The sequence below is a fragment of the Carlito syrichta genome, unplaced genomic scaffold, assembly GCF_000164805.1.
Source record: "Carlito syrichta isolate Samal-C Ts95f unplaced genomic scaffold, Tarsius_syrichta-2.0.1 Scaffold309069, whole genome shotgun sequence".
In the NCBI taxonomy this organism is placed as follows: Eukaryota; Metazoa; Chordata; class Mammalia; order Primates; family Tarsiidae; genus Carlito; species Carlito syrichta.
In genome coordinates, this window is record NW_007253165.1 from 115,612 (window position 1) to 137,810 (window position 22,199).

Sequence of the window (22,199 nt, forward strand, 5' to 3'; positions counted from 1 at the left end):
CACTGCACTCCAGTCTGGGCGACAGAGTGAGACTCTAAAAAAAAAAAAAAGAAAAGAAAAAAAAGAAACCTGAAGTGTCATAGGGAGAAGACAGATTTTGTAAATTATAATGAAAAAGACTGCTATAAAATTGTAGAAAATTGAATTGTGCTTTGAATAAAAAAGGTATATTCATAGTAAAATAAATATGGCTTAAATTTAGAATTAAATAAATACTTAAATAAATTCATAGATATATTTAGAGTTTGATACTAGGAAACCAAAGTTACCTCATTCATCATATTTAAATTTCAGATGCATTACCCCTTTTGATGCTGCCTTATATCTAGACAGCTGTATTACTTTATATTGGTAGATCAAAATTGATATTTTTAAACTTCTTGTGCAAGAGGAGTCATATATATATAACCTACTATTTTGTGTCATTTGAAGACGTATGTCTGTGTAGTATTCAGTAGGCTTGTTTTGCCCACTGGCATCCTAAATCTAAATCCTATTCTGTTTAGCCATTAGCTTATGCTTCTAAGCTCAGAGTGGAGTTGTAATGCAAAAGAATACATTGACAGTTGACACTACAGTGGCTGAGTTGATAAAGTGCTGTAATATATGAGGGAGGATCCCCCTGCAAAAAAGAAAATATATTTTGGAGGGCGGGTCTCTTGTAATATACTTAGAATTTGTTATTCCTGATCAAATGGTCAACAAAAGTTTTTAGCTAGAAATGTTGAGACGGTTGCTTCATGATTTGTGGAAGAAACGTTCTGAGTTATGTCAAACAGGTGACTGGTTCTTCTACTATGACAACACACCACACTATGCTGAATAGTCAGCAGTGTTTGACCAAAAAACGACATGACCCCATGCCCTACCCTCCCTGTTTACCCATCCTTGCCCCAAGCAACTTTTTTTGTTTCCCCTGGATGAAAAAAGTTCTCAAAGGGAAACTTTCTGCCAATGAGGAAGAGGTGAAACAAAACATGGCAGAAGCACTAAAAGACTTCAAAATTGACGAGTTCAAAAACTATTTTGAGCAGTAAAAACAATTATCTCAATAGGTGTGTTGCATCCAACAGAGAGTACTTTGAAGGTGACTGAAGTTTAAACATGTAAGAAGAATAAATACTCAATTTTTAATCAATAAACCATTTTGGGGAGATCCCCCTTGTGTAGTACTTTGGTTGCACTCTTTGTTAAGCTTAGTTAGCTAGATTATTGTATATTTTATCGATTCTAAGATACAGTAATTTTTCACTTATTAGCTCTGAAATTGTAGTATGTTGTATAATTGATGGTATCTTAGAGTTACTGTCTCTAAATGGTAGTCTTGACATAGTTTTTATTATCTGCACATATCCAAAATGATGATGGCAATTCATAGTTTCATCAGTTCTTCTGAGATAATGTGTGTAGATAGTATTATATGTGTTGAGTTTAAATATGCTTGTATGTTGTCAAAAAGATGCACTGTGGTTTAGCATTGAAATAGTTGTAGAGGAACAAAGGGAAGACTTGCACTATCTGATTTCAAGACTCACTATCAGCTGTAGTAATCACATTGTCAGGATGATATAGAGAGAGACAAATAGATGGATGAAAATAATGGAGAATGCAGAAATGGACATACACTATTTTTGACAACATGTCAAGGCAATTCAATTGAGAAATGAGTCTTTTCAACACATGGTACTGAAACAAATGGATAAATAGGTCTCAAGACAATCCAATTAAACACAAGCAAAAGACTTAGCCACTTCACAAAAGAAGGTATGCACATGGCTAGAAAGCACATGAAAAGATGCTTAGTATCATTCGTCATTGAGGAAATAAATTAAAATTATGGTGAGATGAGATACTACTTCATACTCATTCAAGAGACTAAAATTCAAAAATCTAGAACTCTCATACAATTTTAGTGGAAGTATAAAATAGTACAGATGCTTCAGATTACTTCTGGCAGTTTCTTATACAGTTAGACACACCCTACGATCCAACATTTCTACTGAAAGGTATTTATTCAAGAGAACTGAAAGCGTATGTTCTCAAAAACACTTAAACAGGAATGTTCATTTTAACTAGCTGTAATAACCCAAAGTTTGTTAACTACTTTACTATAAACTGTCCTCCAAAATCCGCATGTTGAAATTTAATGACCAGTGTAAGAGTATTTGGAGGTGATATGATATGAGAGCTCTGCTCTTATGTATGGGATTAGGACATTTGTGACAGAGACCCCACAGAGCTTTCTTGCTCCTTCTGTTATGCAGAGGACACAGTGAAAAGGCTACTTTCTGTGAACCAGGAAGTAGGCCCTCACTAGACATCAAATGGACTAGCATCTTGATCTTGGACTTCCTAGCCCCAAGAACTGTGACAATAAAATTTCTGTTGTTTATAAGCCACCCAGTCTATGGTATTTTTGTTATAGCATGCAGTACATACTAAGATAAACCCGTACGCGTACCAGCAGGAAAAATAGACTTATACTTAGCAATGAAAAATAATGAAAAAAAGAAAGAAAAAGAATGAACCTGCTGATAATGCTCCACAGCATATATGATTATCACATTCAATTAAATGAAAGAAGCCAGTTACAAAAGAACACATCCTGTTTGATTCTGTGTATATAAATCCCCAAACAAAGCTGATATGTGGTGATGGAAAGCAGAATAGTAGTTCCCTATTGAGAAATGGAAGATGGAAACTGACTGAAAGGTATATTAGGAAATGATCCGGGTAGATGCACGTGTTCTTTATCTTGATTGGTATGGTGCTTACACTGGGTATACATTTATCAAAACATGTATTTGTGCATTTCACTTTATATGAATTTTGTGCCAGTAAAATGTAGTGGTAGATGCAAAAAATGTACTGAATTAAAGCAGGGGGGTGCACATTTGATATTTGTGAATTTGTTGTTGTTGGAGGAATGACCTCAATCCCTTTCTTGAAAAACAACAACCTGGTACTTTTTGCAACCTAAGAAAGAAGATAGCAGTAGTAGATGAAGCTGCATTGCTTGTTTTTCCTGAAATACGTACAGACCATTGCCTGTCACACACATCAGATAGTGTAGTCCAAGCCAGGAGAAATAGCTAGTTCTTTAGAGGGATGATGGCTTTGATTTATGTAGAATTTCACAGTTTAATTGGCAGTATTTTTTCCTTCATACAGTACGTACAGTATAATGGTGTATCTCATAATCATTGATGTCTTAGATTTGATGTACTACAGTAGAGTGAACAGGTGAAATGTGTAGTGACTAGATGTGGAATACTAGTCTTTTTAGTGGACTCAAGTTTAGAAGAGGTTATAAGATCTATTATGTTATCAAATGAGATCTAGGCTGAAAAGCATTTTGAAATAAAGCTTTACTTTTACTGCTAACAGAGAAGGCTACTGTTTTAAGGAAATACCTAGATATAATCAGAAATGAAAATATTAGAGCATGTAGAAATTCTAGGAGTATGACAAATTTGAAAACCATCCTAGTGGCTGAGCACGATGGCTCATGCCTGTAATCCCAGTATTTTGGGAGGCTGAGACAGGAAGATCACTTGAGCCCAGGAATTTGAGACCAGCCTGGGCAACATAGAGAGACTTCATCTCTACAAAAATTCAGAAAAATTAATGGCATCGTGGCACGTGCCAGTAGTCCCAGCTACTCAGGAGGCTGAGGCAGAGGGGTCACTTGAGCCGAGGAGGTTGAGATTATGGTGCATGATCATGCCACTGCACTCTAGCCTGGGCAACAGAGTGAGACTCTAACTCAAAAACAGCAGCAGCAACAACAGCAAAAAGCCATGTTAGCAGTTCTGAACTTTAATAAAATGTGTCAGCCAATGTGTAAACATGCAAATGATATGTAACTCTTATTTCTTAGGCATGAGACATTCTAATAGGTGTATGATATACTTTTTAATTAGATATTGTAATAAACTTGTTTGTATGTGATTTATATTAAAAGCTTATAAGTAATGTTGTATATGTAAATTTATACTTCATGTATTAAAATGTCAGATGACAGAGAAGAGAGAGATGCAATATTAAAGAATTTAAACATTTTAAACCCCATTTAGGTATAGATGATTGAGATAAATTAAAGCAAAGTATTTTTCTTGGCAGTAAAATTCCTTTGTTCTATGTATCTGGAACATAAGGACAAGAGGGCAGGAACTGTGTTTTATTCAACTGTGTATATTATAATATTATATAACTTACAGAAAAATGTATTGCACATCCTATTCACTTAAACCATTTTTGTTAGATGTAGTTTTTTATTAGAAGTCACTTTCCAACAATGTATGTATGTTAATGTGTGTTTCATTATTCAAAGTATTAGTATTGTCTTTGGCATTTTCCAAGTGAGCTTGATGAAAATAAAATAGCCAAAGTCATAGGGAGCAAATGATTATCTAGAGGAAATTTTAAGATAATATGGAAATTTTAACGTTTTTAATAAGATTTGAAGTGGATGTGAGAACAATCAGAAACAAAGTTTATTGTTATCACTATCACCATATACTAAAGACTTTCAAGACTATAAAATTTTTTTATTTGAGTTGGAGTCTCACTCTGTCGCCCAGACTGGAGTGCAGTGGCCGCTCCCGGCCACCGCAGCCTTGACTTGCTGGGCTCCGGCAATCCTTCTGCCTCAGCCTTCCAAGTAGCTGGAACTACAGGCGCACGCTACCACACCCGGCTAATTTTTTTTTGATTTATTGTAGAGATGAGGTCTCGCTGCCCAGGCGGGTCTCGAACCCGCGGACTCAGGCAAACCACTCACCTCAGCCTCCCAAAGGCACGGGATTACAGGCTGAGCCACCGAGCCCGGCTAAGACTATAAGATTAATATAATTATCTGATGAGTCCAATATGTGCTACTGAAATTTTTCAGGAAACTGTACCATGTGTAAGCTTTCCTGCATCTGTTTTGCCCTCACCCTTTTATCTCTTCTTAACTTTAGAAGCAGAATAATACTCTTAATGCAGTAATTATATTGCTCCATTTAATTGGAGGGACTAGACCATAGCTAATAAAATATGCGAGTAGACTGTTAGGATTATGTATATTTAGAAAATAAGACTGTTTTAAAAATACTTTGTGAAAACTAGCAAGTTCTAGTGCTGGCAATAGCTCTTCAGATTGCTAAATTATTTTAAAGAATATCTGTTTTGAAAGTTGAACCACATAAGTAGAGTTGATAAATACTGCTAGTTGATAGCGCTAGCAGTAATCCTAAAATACACTATTAGCTGTGCTAATTTAATTTTCCTATTTTAAAATTTTCATAGCATCTCTGAAGTTGGATGGAATTTTTTGTGATTTTGCTAAAGCACAAAATATGAAAAAGGGTGTTTTGTGAAGCTTTTGGATAGGTTTCTGCTTCTTCATCCAGTGAAGAAGCCTAACTGGCTATAACAGCAACTTCATTTCAAGAGGTCTTTTGATTTTTAGTAAAGTTTTTCTTTATCATAAAGTTTTCCTCTAATCGCATTTAAGAAATTAAGGATGATTATAGAGAGTGCTGGCTTAATGGATATTGATTGTGTGTTTACACAAAAACACACATACCCCCTAATACCAACACTAGTTTAGGGTTTAAGTTAGTTAACTCGAGTTGTATTTGGCATACAGGGGAAAGACTCATGCTCTCCAAGCATTATGATCTACACTTGCAGATCAGGTTTATTTAAAAATAAACATGTTTGGTTTAAACTATTAATGTTTAAACATCTCACAATATATTTTCCTGTTTTCATCACTTTAAATACATTTGACTCTTTCTCATCTCTGTTTTTTTCAAAGATTTGTCCCATCAGATGAAAAGAAGAAACAGGGCTGTCAACGTGAAAATGAAACGTTAATACAGAGAAGAAAAGACCAGATGCAACCAGGGGGCACTGCAATTAGTGTTACAGTACCTTATAGAGTAGTAGACCAGCCCCTTAAACTTATGCCTCAAGACTGGTAAGATAGTCTATATAAATTTTGCTCTTTTTCACAATTGTTGAACATAAACAGATGATTTGTGGTGATGGTGTTTTTTTTAAGGTATAGAGCCTTGCTGTATTGCCCGGTCTAAACTCTGGCGCTAGTGATCCTCTTCCCTCACTCCCGTGTACCACCACTCCCAGCAGCCTATTTATTTAAAATATTCATTAATTTTCTGTATATTGTTGGGGTTTTTTTTCTTGTGTGAACAAATATCAAATTTTATCATGGGTTCTAAGTAGAAATATCCTTGAAAATTGTATTGCATCATGTAGATCTAATTTGGTCATCAATAATGTTTGCATTCTAGTAATACCTAAATAATCTGTATACCTATATTTTGAATAGGTAACCTAAATATGTATATTTTGCTTAGGTAAACTTAATTTTATGTATGAGAAGAAACACACTACCCTCTGGAAAACCTAGAGTATAATAAGTTATTTTCATTTGTTCATTTGTTCTGAATCAGCTTTTAGAACACAACAAATTAGATTAATGTTTTAAAGTCCTCTACTTAAAATTTTTGGTTTGGAGAATTCGGATTTTTTTGGTAAGAAATAAGTGAAGGCATGGTTACTTTTATTATAAGGGAATGATTTAATAAAAATAACACAATCACCTGGTTTATCATGGTTTAGCTCTTTTATTGCATTGAAATGTTCTTTAACAAACTATTAAGTTGTTTGTAATATAGTGTCTATAAATCCATATACACAAATTATTTGAAATTATTAAGCTGGAGTATGTATCTGTGATATAGAGAATGCAAAACATGACACATTTGATGAAATTTACCTGTGAATTACTTGTTAGTTTTCAGACATGAAGAGGTCTAAGTATTGAAAATACTAGTTGTTAAAAATTTACGGACAATAAAGGATTACTTCATTATAATTTTGTCCTGTTGTCAAATATACTTTGAGTAATATATAAAATACATAAGATGAGAATTTCAGATATCAAACTTAACTTTTCAAGTAGGAAAGTTATACCATTTGTATTATATATTTGCAGTATTTGCAGGAAATAATAATGTAGTGTGTACAAGTACCATCCCTATGCTATAAAATATTGCTTATGTATATTAGCTAGGGTCTGTAGCCATTGGTGTCACGTTCTAGGAATAACATTTTCTCTCCCTTCTTCTTTTCTTTTCCTTTAATTGTCCTTTCAAGAATTCATGGGGAGTAACATTTATATTATCCTTCTTCCCTGCTGATCCTTTGAGACCCATGACCTCTATCCAGCAAATTCCCTTTAGTTTGACAGGCACCTTGGTCTTCCAACTGCTGTATGGTACAAGTTACATCATAAAATTGAGGGATTATTTAATAGTGTGTTGCATTGCTAAAGAGAATTTTGACAGTTTAGGGTTTGTATCCCATGAAAAGGGAAATTTTTTTCAACTTCAGATTTAATTTTTGCCTCAGAGATTTCGAGCAGGGTAAAAATTTGAAGCTTGCTGTTTTTCACAGCAACTTTGATAGCTGCTGTAGGTCTTTTACTCAAATATACTATAACTCTGGTCTAATGTTTTGTTGGGATAGGTGCTTTATCTAATGCATTGGTTATTATATATATAATATAAAACATATATTTTATACATATGTGTGTGTATATATATATATATATAAAGCACAGACCTCTGAGCATTCCCAGGACCCCTTTCATGAAGTTGCAAGGCCAAAATTACTTTCATAATAATATTGAGATGGCTATTCTCACGATTTATCTGTCCTTAAGTAGGAACAATAGCATACCCAGTGCCTGAGATTAATCATTTATTCTCCTCCTTCCTTCCTTTCCTCTCTTCTTTCTTGTTTCTCCTCTTCTCCCTTTTTCTCTTCCTACTTTCCTCTTCTGTTCTGTGGTATGTCCATATACTTGTTTCCTCATCTGTAAAATGAAGGTACTAGTAGTATTCACCTCACTGGATTGTTTGAAGATCAAACATATAATAACATCATAAGTGATGCCTAAAGTGCTTTAAAACAACAACTGGCACATAGTAAACGCTCAGAGTAAATGTTACTAATGTTAAACAATATTATTGATGTTTTTGTTTTATTCCCATTGCTTTAGTTGTTGGCTTAAACTACTTATTGGCAGTATTATAATTTCTCCATTAAATATTGTATAGAATAATGAACTACAAGGACCTTCAAAGAGATTGTTCCTTCCAGGAAAACTAGGTGGAATAGTTGAAAAAATAAGTTGTCTTTGAAAAAAAACAAAAACATAGAATTGAGCGTGAGTGAAACAATTGAAAAAATTATAAAAGTCTAGATGGTTTTCATACTCAGATTATTTCCTAAGTAATTAGAAGGACTCAAAAATAAGGCCTTGGGGCTTTATAAAATGGTTGATAAGTTACTGTAACATTTTTAATTAAAATAAAATATTTGAGATATGTTTGCAGTTTTAGATTTTTTTTGAAAAAACAACTCTTTTGATTAGTGGATCAACTACTGTTCCCTATTGCATTGGAAAAGTCAGCCAACCCCCTACTCTAATTAATAGAAGAGAAGAGAAAAAGCTTAAAGACTATATACAAGTGTTGTCAGTGTAATTAAGTTTACAGACTTAAGTACAAAAACCAGATGCATGAGAAGTATAATCCTTGGTATGCTTTAATGACAGCATCATATTGAAAAGTTGGTAATGTACTTACTGTATTTGCCTCATAGAAGGATTGATAGGAGACTATATTGCATGAATAATCGTGAGACTCTTGCCATAGGGATTTACAATAATTCAATCTCAAGTTTGAGATAATCTACCTCTGTCTTCCCCATCCCACCCAACCCCTTTTCTACGTGTAGGGACCGAGTTGTAGCAGTTTTTGTGCAAGGTCCGGCATGGCAATTCAAAGGTTGGCCGTGGCTTTTGCCTGATGGATCACCAGTTGACATATTTGCTAAAAGTAAGGTTTTCTTTGTATTTACTGTTTATTCTATATATAAATGTTTTCACTTTATTTAAAAGAAAGTGTCATATATGATGTGTATACCAAAGGATTACTAAGTGACATATATAATGTTAATTTATGTGAGGTACTTTAAAGGCTTTTTTGTGCTTTCTGTGTGGCTATATCTAAGAGTGCATACTGTCTATTTTATAACATTAATACTTATTTTTTAGATCACTTAAAAGTGATTAAAACTGTTGCATGTCCATACGTTTTTATTAAAATTGATATCAGTTTTAATGCCTTGACTTTGTAAGAACAGAAATATGTAGCCATAACTTAAAGTGCTGTAAGGAAATTTACTGGCTATTCTCATCATTTGGAATGATTATAGCACGGTTGGTTTTTTCTCTTCATTCCAATATTAGCTCATGTGTTCTTTCTTTAGAGGATTCTTCTCTGGCCTTCCTCTTTGAAATAGCCATCACCTCCTCCTAGTTGCTCTCTAAGCTGTTTTGTTTTCTTGTTGCTTAACATTTTCTACTTTATATAATTATTTTAAGTGTTCCTCAGCCAGACTGCAACTTCCACTACAGCATAGGTCTTCTCTGCCTTATTCATTGTTGAGTCCTCAACACAAGAGTGAATAAATTATTTCATGCAGCTTATAAATGTATTAAACATGTTGGCATATGTTGATATAACAAAAATAGATAAAGTTAGCCCTTTTATTTGCTGGAAGTGGATGATGTGACATTTATTTAATTGGAATATTCAACTAAATTAGTAACATTAGTAAAATTAATTTTTAAAAAGTCTCATGAACCAAATATGTTTATTAGAAATAACAACTCTAGTTATTATGAATGTTAGTTGTACTACTGTGAAATATCCAGTGTTTTTTTAGCAACCCTAGTTTTTGTTAGTGGTACCACCAGTTTTCCATAGAAACTTCTCAAGCTTGAAAATTTTAATTATTTGTCCTACTACTATCTACATTCCTTTAAAGAAATGAGTTAAATATTATTGACATTATGATAGTTTTTTTTGTTATTCCTGAAACTTGAGTAATACACAAAGAGTTGGTAAATAGTTGAATCATTAGAATGGGTATTTTAATAAAAGCAAAATGTCAGTAAATGCAAATGCAAAACACAGGTTTTGCCAACTTGCCTTTTTGAATAGTGTTATAATAAATGATTAGGATGTCTTTGAGATGTAAATGTTGCCTCAGTTTTATTAAGATTGTTAGTCTTCTAACATTTAGATAAAAATTTAAAGAATTTCCTTTTCAGAGTAATCTGTGATTTTCTTTCAGGAAGTATTCTTTTAACATTTCTCCTGCACTTCTTTCGCTCAACATGTAGGAATACTCTTTCCCCTTCCATCTTAAAACAAACAGCAAAACAGAACCCTTACCCGTGACCTCATCCTTTCTCTCTGTCTTCTTCTTTTTCCTTTTACAACTATACTTTTAAAAGAATTGTGTTGGGAAACTCCTTCGGGTCCCTTCCCACTATGGGAGCTTTTCTGTCCTCTCAATAAATCCTGCTTTCTTAAAAAAAGAATTCTCTCTACTAATTCACCATTTAAATCCATTGCTCGCCACTAAGACTTTTCCCACCAAAGTAACCTGTGAGCCAAGTATTGAATACTTGTTGACTTCTTATCAGAGTTTGACTCTGTTGACTCGTTTTCTCATTTTTAAAAGTTATTTTCCAAGTATTTATTATATTTTACTCAGATTCCCTTGCCACTTATCTTCTGACTATCAACTACAGTTGACCCTTGAATGATGTGGTTGGAGGGGAGGGGAATATAATTGGGATGCCCCTCCTCCCCACTGTGAAGTCAAAACTCGCATGTAACTTGAATTCCCCCAACTTACCTACTGATAGCACACTATTGGCTGGAAGCCTTACCAGTAACATAAATGGCTGATGAACGTGTATTTTGTACATCATATGTGTCATACTCTGTATTCTTACAATACAGTAAACCAATGAAAAGAAAATGTTATTTAAGAAAGTCATAAGGGAGAGAAGATGCATTTACTATACTATTCATTAAGTGGAAATGGTTCATCATAAAGATCTTCAGCTAACCATCTTCACATTGAGTAGGTTGAAAAGAGAAGAAAGAGTTGGCTTTGCTGTCTCAGGTGGGAGAGGTGGAAGAAAATCAACCCATAATTAGACCTGCATAGTTCAAACCTGTGTTGTTCAAGAATCAGTTGGGTGTATTCATGTCCCCATTTCTCATCTCCCTTAATTCCAAATGCCCTCTTAAGGAGACCTGATAGCTTTCCGTTACTGTCTGTATCTCCTTATTCTAAAAATCATGTCTGTAGCTTGATATTCTGGACATGTGTATCTCAGTAACTACCAGATAACTCTTCTGTGATATCTTATTGGTACATTAAACTTAACCTGTTCCTAATGGAATTGATTGTCTTACTCTTTTTTTTATTCTCCAAACTATTTTTTGTCCTCAATTAATTTATTACAGTAATTTGTCTAAGCCAGAGATTTAGGATATTATCTCTTAGCTTTTAGTTGATCGCTCTGCTTTCACTCTTGTGACTTCCAACCCTTTTCTCTATCATAATACACATGGAAAATGATATATCTACATAGCATAGGGAGAAAACTGAAGGTATTTGGGAGCATCTCTCTGGGCCTTGATAAAAATTATGTTTTCTTAATGTTACATAATTATGATAATTAAATACAGTCTTGGAGAATATATTAAATATTTAGTTGCATAAACTTGCCAAATAAAATCTTTACAAAATTGTAAGTTTGAGCTTGTATCTGGATATAACTTTTTAAAAAATTATGCTCAAAATTTAAAAAATTTTTTATTGATACATAATATTTATATATATTTATGGGGTACATGTGATATTTTGTTACATGGATAGAATGTGTATGATCAAATCACAGTATTTAGCATATTCATTACCTCCAGTATTTGTCGTTTCTGTGTATTGAGAACATTATAAGTCTTCTAGCTACTTTGAAATATATAATTTGTTGCTGTTAGCTGTAATCACCTTACTCTACTCTGCTATCAAGCATTAGAACGTCTTCTGTTTAACTATTTTGTACTCATTAACCAGCCTCTCTTTTCACACCCCCGCCACCCATTCCACAGCTTTTAAGCATCTGGTAGCCGTCATTCTACCATCTACCACCATGAAATCAACTTTCTAGCTTCTTTATATGAGTGACAATGTGTAATATTTGTCTATAATTGCTTAGCACAATGGTTTCCACTTCTATCCATGTTGCCTTGCCACAAATGATAGGAATTCTTTTTAGTGGCTGAATAGTATTCCATTCTGTGTGGGTTTTTTTGTTTGTTTTTGTTTTGTTTTGTTTGAGTCAGGGTTTCACTCTGTCACCCAGGCTGGAGTGCAGTGGTATGATCATGATAATGACAACTTCCGGCAGACTCAACCTCCTAGGCTCAGGTGATCTTTCCACCTCAGCATCCTGAGTATCTGGAACTACAGGCACACACCACCATACCTGCCTAATTTTTAAAAATTTTTTTTGTAGAGATGAGGTTTTGCTGTGTTGCCCAGGCTGGTCTCGAACTTCTAGGCTCAAGCAATCCGCCCACCTCAACCTCCCAAAGTACTGGGATTACAGGCTTGAGCCACTGCGTCCAGCCCCATTTTGTGTTTATGCCACATTTTCTTTATCCATTTGTCCATTGATGGACACTTAGTTGATTCTGTATCTTTGCTATTTGTACTGCAATAAATATTGGAGTGTAGGTATGCTCTTTGATAAACTAATTTTCTTTGCTTTAGATAAATGCCCAATAGTGGGATTGCTGGATCTTATGAGAGTTTTATTTTTAGTTTCTTTGTGAAATCTCCATATTGTTTCCTTAGTGACTGTACTAGTGTATATTTGCACCAACAGTATATAAAAGTTCTCTTTTCGCTGTATCCTCCCAGCTTCTTGTAATTTTAGGTTCAGAGGGTGCATATGCAAGTTTGTTACATGAGTATATTACATGATGGTGATGTTTGGGCTTCTGGTGAACCCATCACCCTAGGAGTGAGCATACTACACAACAGGTTATTTTTCAACCCTTGCGCCTCTTCTTCCCCCCACCAGAAGTCCCCAATGTTTTTTCTTCTCTCTGTGTCCGTGTGTGTCCAGTGTTGAGCTCTCACTTATAAGTGGGAAGATACGGGATTTGGTTTTCTGTTTTTGCATTAATTTGCTTCGAATAATGACTTTCAGCTGCATCCATGTTGCTCAAAGGGCATGGTTTCATTCTTTTTTATGACTGCATAATATTTCATTGTGTATGTGTGGCATGTTTAAAAAAATCCAGTCCACCATTGATGGGCACCTAGTTTGGTTCTATATTTTTGTTATTGTGAATAGTACTGCAATAAACATGAATGCAGGTGCCTTTTTAGTAGAACAGTGTATGCTCTTTTGGGTATGTATTCATAGTGGGATTGCTAGATCACATTCATTCTTTGAAAATCTCCAAACTACTTTCCACAGAGGCTGAACTGGTTTACATTCTCTCCAACAGTGTATGAGTGTCCCCTTTTCTCTGCACCCTTGCTAAGATGTGTTTTGTTTTGTTTTGTTTTTACTTAATAATAGCCATTCTAGTGTGAGATAGTATCACATTTTGGTGTTGATTTGCATTTTTCTGATTATTAATGGGGTTGAACTTTCTTTTTTAAAATGTTTGTTAGCCTCATGTATGTCTTTTGAGAAGTCATCTGTTCATGTTCTTTGTTCATTTAAAAAAATTTTTTTATTTTAATGATGTGAGGTACAGCCAAGTGTGGTATCTCATGCCTATAATCCCAGCACTTTGGGAGGCAGAGGTGAGAGGATTGCCTGAGCCCATGGGTTCAAAACCAGCCTGGGTAACATGGTGAGACCTTGTGTCTACAAAAAAAAAAAAAAAAAAATTTAGCCTGCTATGGTGGTGCATGCCTGTAGTTCCAGCTACTTGGAAGGCTTAGGCAGAAGGATCGCCTGATCCTAGCAGGTTGAGGCTGCAGTAACTGTAAGCAGCGTGCCACTGTACTCCAGCCTGGGCCATAGAGTGAGACTCTGACTCAAAAAATGAAACAAAACAAAGATGTGAGGTACAATTCAGGGTTAGATATACAAATGTTCATTATACAGGTACCCTTGTTGATGAGGTGTGTTCCCCCCCCCCGGATTCCCACTACTGTCAATTCCTTTCTTATAGTATTAAGATAGTTGTTCAAGGTCCACTTCTGAGTGAGAATATATGGTACTTAGTTCTTTGTTCCTGTGATAGATCACTCAGTATCATAGACGCTAAGTCCATCTAAGTTGCTGTGAAGTTCATAATTTTGTCCTTCTTTATGGCTGCATAATATTCCATCATGTATATGTACCACATTTTTTTTATCCAGTCCTTTCTCAGTTGGCAGCGTGGTGGTTCCATGTTTGTGTTATTGTGAATAGTACTGCAATAAACATACGTGTGTAGGTATCTTTTTCATAGAGTGATTAGAGTTCCTCTGGGAATATTCCCAGTAGAGGGATTGTGGGGTTGTATGGAAGGTCAATTTTTAGGTCTCTTAGGAATCGCCCAACTGTTATCCACAGAGGTTGTATTAGTTTATACTCCCACCAACAGTGTAGAAGTGTTCCCTTTTCCCTGCATCATCTCCAGTTTCTGTTGTTTTTTGAGTTATTGATGATGGCCTTCCTGACTGGAGTTAGGTGGTATCAGTGTGGTTTTAATTTTTTGCTCACCTTTTAATGGGATTGTATTTTGCTTGTTGATTCATTTATATTTCTCATAGATTCTGGATATGAGCCCTTTTTCAGATGCATAGTTTGAAGGTATTTTCTCCTGTAGGTTGTGTATTTACTCTGTTGATAGTTTATTTTGCTATGCAGAAGCTTTTTAAAAAAATACAGTCCTATATGTCTTTTTGTTTTTGTTGTCTGTACTTTTTAGTCTCAAAATCATTGCCTAGCCCAGTGTCGAAGCGTTTTCTGTATTCTTTTATATCTCACTCAGCTTCTATATTATTATTTTGAATTCTCTTTCTCGTATTTCTTAAATTTATTTTTCATTTGGATCTGTTGTTGAAGAATTACTGTGGTTTTTTTTTTTGGAGGTGTCATAATTCTTGCCTTTTCTGTTTTATGCATCTTTAAGTTGACATCTGCACATAATGCTGTAAATGTTGCTTCTTCCGACTGTTTGGATTTTCTTTAGTAGGGGAGGACAATTTCCTGAAGATATATCTGTGGTATAGGTTAGGTCGGGTACTTTGGCTTTGGTTTTGAATAGATAGTAGTGTAGTGTTTATATAATTTCTTTGGCTGTAAACAGCATCAGTGGCTTAAGGTATGGTTTGTACTGCAGGCTATGGTGAAGTTTTGCTGAGGACAGGGATGCCAACTGGGCCAGTCCTCAGGCCCCAGAGTTGGCAGCAGTGAGCCAAGCTTGCCTGTCTTTGAGACCCAGAATGCATTGTTTGCTGGCACCTGTGTTAGCAGGCAGGCCAATTTTGGGGTCCACTACTTGCTCAGATGCCAGTAGTGACAGGGGTGAGCTCCTTTTTAAAATTGTTTATTAGAGGCAGGTCTCTCTATGTTGCCCAGGCTGTTCTCTGACTCCTGGGCTCAAGCATTCTTTCTGCCTTGGTCTCACAAACTTCTGGGATTACATGTATGAGCCACCATGCCTGGCCCGTAGATATTTTGATACATATTATGTATCAGATCAGGGTAATGAGCATATCTGTCATCTCAAATACTTACCATTGTTTAAATGTTGAAAACATTAAGTATCCTCCCTCTAGCTATTTGAAACTATATATTATTATTAACTATAGTCATCCTACATTGTTATAGATCACTAGCACTTATTCATCCTATCTAGCTGTAATTTTTGTATCCTTTAACAAATCTCTCCCTAGCCCTTCCCTCCTCCACTCCCCGTTTCAGCCTTTCCTATCGTCTGTTCTACTTAATAACTTTTTTTAGCTTCTACATGAGTGAGAACATATGGTGTTCAACTTCCTGTTGCTAGCTTATTTAACTTAATATAAAGTCCTCCAGTTCCATCCATGTTGCCATGAATGGCAGGATTTCATTTTTTATGACTGAATAGTATTTCATTATGTGTATAGTCCACATTTTCCTTTATCTATCCATTATTGAACATGTAGTATAATTCCGTATCTTGGCTGTTGTGAATAGGGCTACAATAAACATGGGAGCGTGGTTGTCTCTTCTATTTAGTGATTTCTTTTCCTTTGGATAAATGTCCAGTAATGGGATTGTGGGATCATCTGGTAGTTCTGTTTGTACTTTTGTTTGTTTTGAGATAGTCTTATTCGCAGTGGTGAGATCATAGCTCACTGATCATTTTAGGCTGAAACGATCTTCCCACCTCAGCCTCCCAAGTAGGGGGGACTTACAGGCACACACTACCATCTCTGGCTAATTTTTATAAATCTCACTTTGTTGCCCAGACTGTTCTTGAACTCCTGGCTTTGAGTGATCCTGCTGCTTCGGCCTCCTAAGTGCTGGAATTACAGGCATGAGCCACCCACCCAAGCCCAATTTTAGTGTTTTAAGGAACCTTCATTACTGTCCTCCATAGTGACTATTATAGTTTGAATTCTTGCCAACACTATATGAAAATTCTCTTTTCTCCACATCCTTGCAATCAGCTGTTATTTTGTCTTTGTTTTGTTTTTTGTTTGAGATGGGGTCTCTTACTCTGTTGTCCAGACTGGGTTGCCGTGTCATGATTATGGCTCACCACAGTCTCAAATTCCTGGGCTTTAGCTGCCCTTCGAACTCCCACTTGAGTATTCAGGACTCTGGGCACGTACCACCACACTCGGCTAATTTTTAAAATTTTTGTAGAGACAAGGTTTTACTGTGTTTCCTGGGCTGGTCTCAAACTTCTGGACTCAAGCAGTCCTCCCGCATAGGCTTCCCAAAGTGCTGGGATTATAGTTGTGCGCCGAGCCATTTTGTCTTTTTTTATAATAGTCATTCTAACTGGGGTGAGATGATACTTCATTGTGGTTTTGTTTCATGTTTCTCTGATGATTAGTGATGTTGAGCATTTATAAATATATTTGCTGAATATATATATGTGTATATACACACACACACACATATTCTTTTTAGTGTTTGAAGAATACATGTGTAGGTTTGTTACATAGATATATTGCATGATGGTGAAGTTTAGACTTCCATTGAATCTGTCATCAATTTAGTGAGCTTGTATGTCATCTTTCGAGTAGTATCAGTTCAGATCGTATATCCATTTAAAAAATCTGATTGTTATTTTTCTGTTGAGATGGTTGCATTCCTTATATATCCTGAGTATCAATCTCCTTTCAGATGAGTAGTTTGCAGATTTTTTTCCCCATTTTGTAGGTTGTCTTTTTACTCTGTTGTTTCCTTTGCTGTGCAAAAGCTTTTTTAGTTTGATACAATCCTTTTTTTTAAAATTTTTGCTTTTGTTGCCTATGCTTTTGAGATTTTATTCATAGAATATTTTTCCACACCAATGCCATGAAATATTTTCTTCTAGTGGTTTCATAGTTTGGGGTCTTATTAGGTGTTTGATCCATTTTAAGTTGATTTTTGAATAGGGAGAGAGGTGAGGATCTAATTTCATTCTTCTGCATATGGTTATCCAGTGCCCTGCACCGTTTATTGAAGATAATTGTCTTTCCTCCAATGGACGTAAAATAGTCCCTATTTGCAGATGACATAATCTTATACATAGAAAAATGTATAAATACTCACGCAAAAAAAGTTTAGATAAACAAATTCAGTAAAGTTTCAGGATACAAAATAATCATACAGAAATTACTAGCCTTTCTCTACATAAGCAGTGAACTAGCTGAACAAGGAATCAAGAAGGCACAGTACAAGTCAAGCAGGTATAGTAGCTACAGAAAAAAAGAAAATTTAAAAAAATACTTAGCAGTTTTTTTCTTTTTTTTCCTTGTTATTTCTTACCAAGATAACCCATTCCCCAGTTATCTCTTGAATATTTCTCTTACCACCCACATATCTTTGGTCCTCTTGAAGAAATTTATCTCTTTATCTTCTAGATTAATAAATTGTATAGCTGGCTCTGCTAAACACTTTGCAGTGATTCTCCATGTTGCTTAAATAAAGTCAAAACTCCTTAATATGGCCTACAAGCCCCTCGTTGCTGTAAACCTGTTTGGTCTTATTCCTTTCCTACACTATTTTGCATGTTAAATGTCTTCAGTTCCTAACTGATTTCATTTCTTTTTGAGTGTGATCTTCTTGCTTACTGGGTCACTTTTGTTCTGTGCTTGCTTGATTCTTACATGACCAGTAGGTCTTAGGTTAGACATCAATGTCTTTGCAAGCCATTTCTCACAGAATTTATTGTGTGTATGTAAGGTACAAGAATAGCTTGTTTTATTTTGCTTTGCTCTATTGCACTTTGCATATACTTTGGTTTTTGTTTTATTTTTTTTACAAATTGAAGTTTTGTGAAAACCCTGCCTTGATCAAGTAACCAAGTTTGTTTCCATTTTTCTGCAACATCATGTGCTCACTTCATGACTCTGTCACATTTTGGTAATTCTCAGAATGTTTCAGACTTTTTCATTGTTATTATATCTGTTATGGTGATTTGTGACTAGTGATCTTTGATGTTACTATTATAATTGTTTTAGGACACCATGAACCACACCCAAGTAAGACAGCAAACGGAACCGATAAACGTTGTGTGTGTTCTGACTGCTCCACTGACCAGCCAGTTCTTCATCTCTCTCCCTCTCTTTGGGCCTCCCTATTCCCTGAGACACAGTGGTATTGAAATTAGGCCAATTAGTAACCCTCTGGAATGAATCCACCATTCTAGAATTCACTAAGAATATTAGTGATTAATGGAAGGACTCCAGAATATCAACAGTAACAGCAGTTTGGAAGAAGTTGATTTCAGTCCTCATGACTGACTTTGAGGAGTTCAAGACTTTAGTAGATGTGATGGAAATAACAAGTGAACTAGCATTAGAAGTAGAGTCCAAAGACGTGACTGAATTGCTGCAGTCTCATAATAAAACTTGAACCGATGTAGAGCTGCTTGTTATGGGTGACCAAAGAAAGTGCTTTCTCGGTATGGAGTCTGCTGGGGAAGATGCTGTGAACATTGTTGAAGTGACAAGAGAGGATTTGGAATATTATATCAACTTGGCTTATGGAGTGGCAGCAGGGTTTGAGAGGATTAACTCCAACTTTGAAAGTTCTGCTGTAGGCAAAATGTTATCAAGCAGCATCACATGCGACAGAGCAATGTTTTGTGAAAGGAAGATTCTGTTGGTGTAGCAGACTTTGTTGTCTTATTTTAAGAAGTTGCCACAGCTACCCTAGTGCAGCCTTCATCAACCAGCACACTGATTAGTGAGCAGCCATCAGCAATGAGGCAGTACCCTCCACCAGCAAAAGATTAGGACTATGAAAACTCGGATAATTGTTAGCATTTTTAATCAATTAAGTATTTTTAACTTTAGGCATGTGCATTGTTTTTTAGTCATACTGCTATTGCATACTTAATAGACCACAGTATAGGGTAAACATAATTTTCACATGCAGTGGAAAACCAAAACATTTGTTTGACTTGCTTTATTGTTATATTAACTTTATTGCAGTGGTCTGGAACCAAATCTGCAATAACAACAAGGCATACTTGCACTTGTGTGTGTTTCTGTGATACCCTACTCTTATTGTACTACACTATTTGAATAGTCTTTTTCTTATTATCCTTTACTTTATCATATGCATTTTGCCTTATATTATTCTTCATTTCAGTCCCCAGTGGCTGGCATATATAAAACCTCACTAAACATTTATTTAATTTAATGGTTTTGAAGATACCACAATGTTTTACATCTATTTAAAAGATCATTTTGGTTATAATATAGCTTCAGTTGGGAGAAGAATGATTAGAAAAAATTTTTTTTAGGTTTCTAGTTAATATCTGGATTGGATTTTTTAAAAGACTCTTGGTAAAATGTTTTTATAATTTGATTATAGTTTGAATAAAAAATATTATTTCTTCACTCCCATGCAGTTAAAGCCTTCCATCTGAAGTATGATGAAGTTCGTCTAGATCCGAATGTTCAGAAATGGGATGTAACAGTATTAGAACTCAGCTATCACAAACGTCATTTGGATAGACCAGTTTTCTTAAGGTTTTGGGAAACATTGGACAGGTAATTCTGATTCTAAAATATGCCTTTCTGTGGTTTAATGTAATAAGTTTTCTGTCTCCTTAGTTAAATTTTAAGGTACTTTTGTGAGCCATATTCCCCGCTTCCCTTCTTTGAACATAGTCAAATTTGATTTTTTATCTACAGTAGGTCATTAACAAATACCTTTGATAGTTTTATTTTAGAAACAGATGGAGAAAAGGTTTATAGCCTAGTAGAAGGAATGGAGTCAGAGAATATAGATCTTGTCTTGGTTTTGTGATCTGGCTCTAATGAACTCTGTGACCTTTCTGCACCTTATTTTTTGTCTGTCTGAGGAACTTGGATTAAGTGATGTCTGTGTTTTTTGCAAGCATCGAAACATCTCCGACTCTAGATTTAATTGTTATGGGTAACTCTTGAAAGAAGTTCGGTTTTTAAATTTATTTTCATTGCTATTACGAATAGTGTTTATAAAGTCCTTTACAGATAACAGCTTTATAATTGGCAAATTTGAGAACAGCGTATAATTACAGTAAATACCACTGAATTTACTCTTCTCTTTGGAGTTAAAGTCTGTAACTTTAAAGTCCTTAAAGTCTGTAACTTTCCTGGTGTACGTCTCTCACTGGATTTTTATAGGTGATTGAGGTAACCCAAAATAACCTATTATATATGTATTTAAAGAAAACAGTTATTTCAGCTGGAAGCTCTTAGATTATAGAACTTAATAAGAAGAATATTTGTTCTAGCTTACTTAACAAGTTCTTGTATTCTCAGAGGTTACCAGTATTAAGTTTCCAGTTTTTTAGAAAATAAAACATCCTGTTCTACTGCAGATTTTAAGTTTTACAAAAGTGAACTTATTTTTTATATGTAATGCTACCAAAATTTTAGAATTCCTATAGTCATTATAACCTATTAAAATACTTTTTTTCAGGTATATGGTAAAGCATAAATCCCACTTGAGATTCTGAATTATTTGGCTCCTCCATTTCTGGAAGTTTGGACTAAGAAGCATGGATATACCTTGATATAAAGACTGAGACTCAAGCTTTATGAATTTATCAGGAACTTACAATGAAGGAGGTCACAGATAAATCTTTTATAAGACCTTATTTGATGCTTCGTGCTTCAAAGGGATGATGCCTGTCATCCATATAAGCAAACTTTTTGGCTTACAACTATTTTTTTAATATTAGTCTTCTAGTCTGTAATGGAAATTGTATATTTTAATAGAAGTTTTTTCTCCATTGGTTAACTTAGCATTACTTAAAATTTGTTTCTTTAGAAAATAAATGCAGGCTACAAATGTGTGTATATTTAGAGGCTATCTGAGCCATCTTGCTTCTGATTTTTCATTGCTCTGTTTCCTTTTACTGAAAGTGCTTTGTTATGAATGGTATTAAATTTTAGTCTGTGGAACATCCAGAACCAAGCAAAGGGATGTGACTATTTTGAATGAATCAAAATGTCAACCTGTATGTATACTATATCTGTACTTACTCTTCATTTTAAAAGAATAATGAAAAATCTAGAACAATTCTTCAGTTTTGGTTGAACTGTTTAGCCTTTTCAAGACTTCTTTACTTATAAATTGAATACATTTAAGAATGTACATTCTTCTCATTGACTTTGATGATTTTAAAACTTAGAATCTTTCTATCTGTGATATCTTTCCATTTGAAAAATCTCAAAACACAGATTAAAAACTAAATAGGCTGTAGTACTTTTTATTTTGGGAGCCAAAGTAGGAATTGGGGGAAGGAATATGTATCAGTCCTATTATATGTAGTATAATTTTAACTTCCTTATCTTTTTTCATTAGTTCATCTTTGCTTCTTATATAGTATAGGATTTTGAGTCTTCTATTTTAGCCTTGTTGATCTTAGAGTCCTTATCTTCCATTATTTCTAAATATTGATAAACTTCCAGGCACCAAAGAACACATTTGCTTAAGTGTCTGAACAGAAGCAAGATACAAACACTGGTATTTTTGTGTGTGTATTCGATATGGTGTAAAATATAAGACCTATATTTTAACTTAGTAAAATATT

General features: G+C 34.8%; 1 protein-coding gene across 1 annotated transcript in view; it reads left to right on the plus strand.

Moving 5' to 3' along the window:
* The window catches only part of CDC73 (cell division cycle 73), a 124,550-nt gene extending 102,689 nt beyond the window's left edge, over positions 1-21,861 (plus strand). The window contains exons 14-18 of the mRNA XM_021716872.1: positions 5,807-5,968; positions 8,818-8,918; positions 20,025-20,166; positions 21,083-21,145; positions 21,184-21,861. Of these exons, the coding sequence (XP_021572547.1) occupies positions 5,807-5,968; positions 8,818-8,918; positions 20,025-20,166; positions 21,083-21,119 (442 nt within the window). The 3' untranslated portion in view covers positions 21,120-21,145; positions 21,184-21,861. The remainder of the gene's footprint in view (positions 1-5,806; positions 5,969-8,817; positions 8,919-20,024; positions 20,167-21,082; positions 21,146-21,183) is intronic.
* The last annotated feature ends 338 nt before the right edge of the window (positions 21,862-22,199 follow it).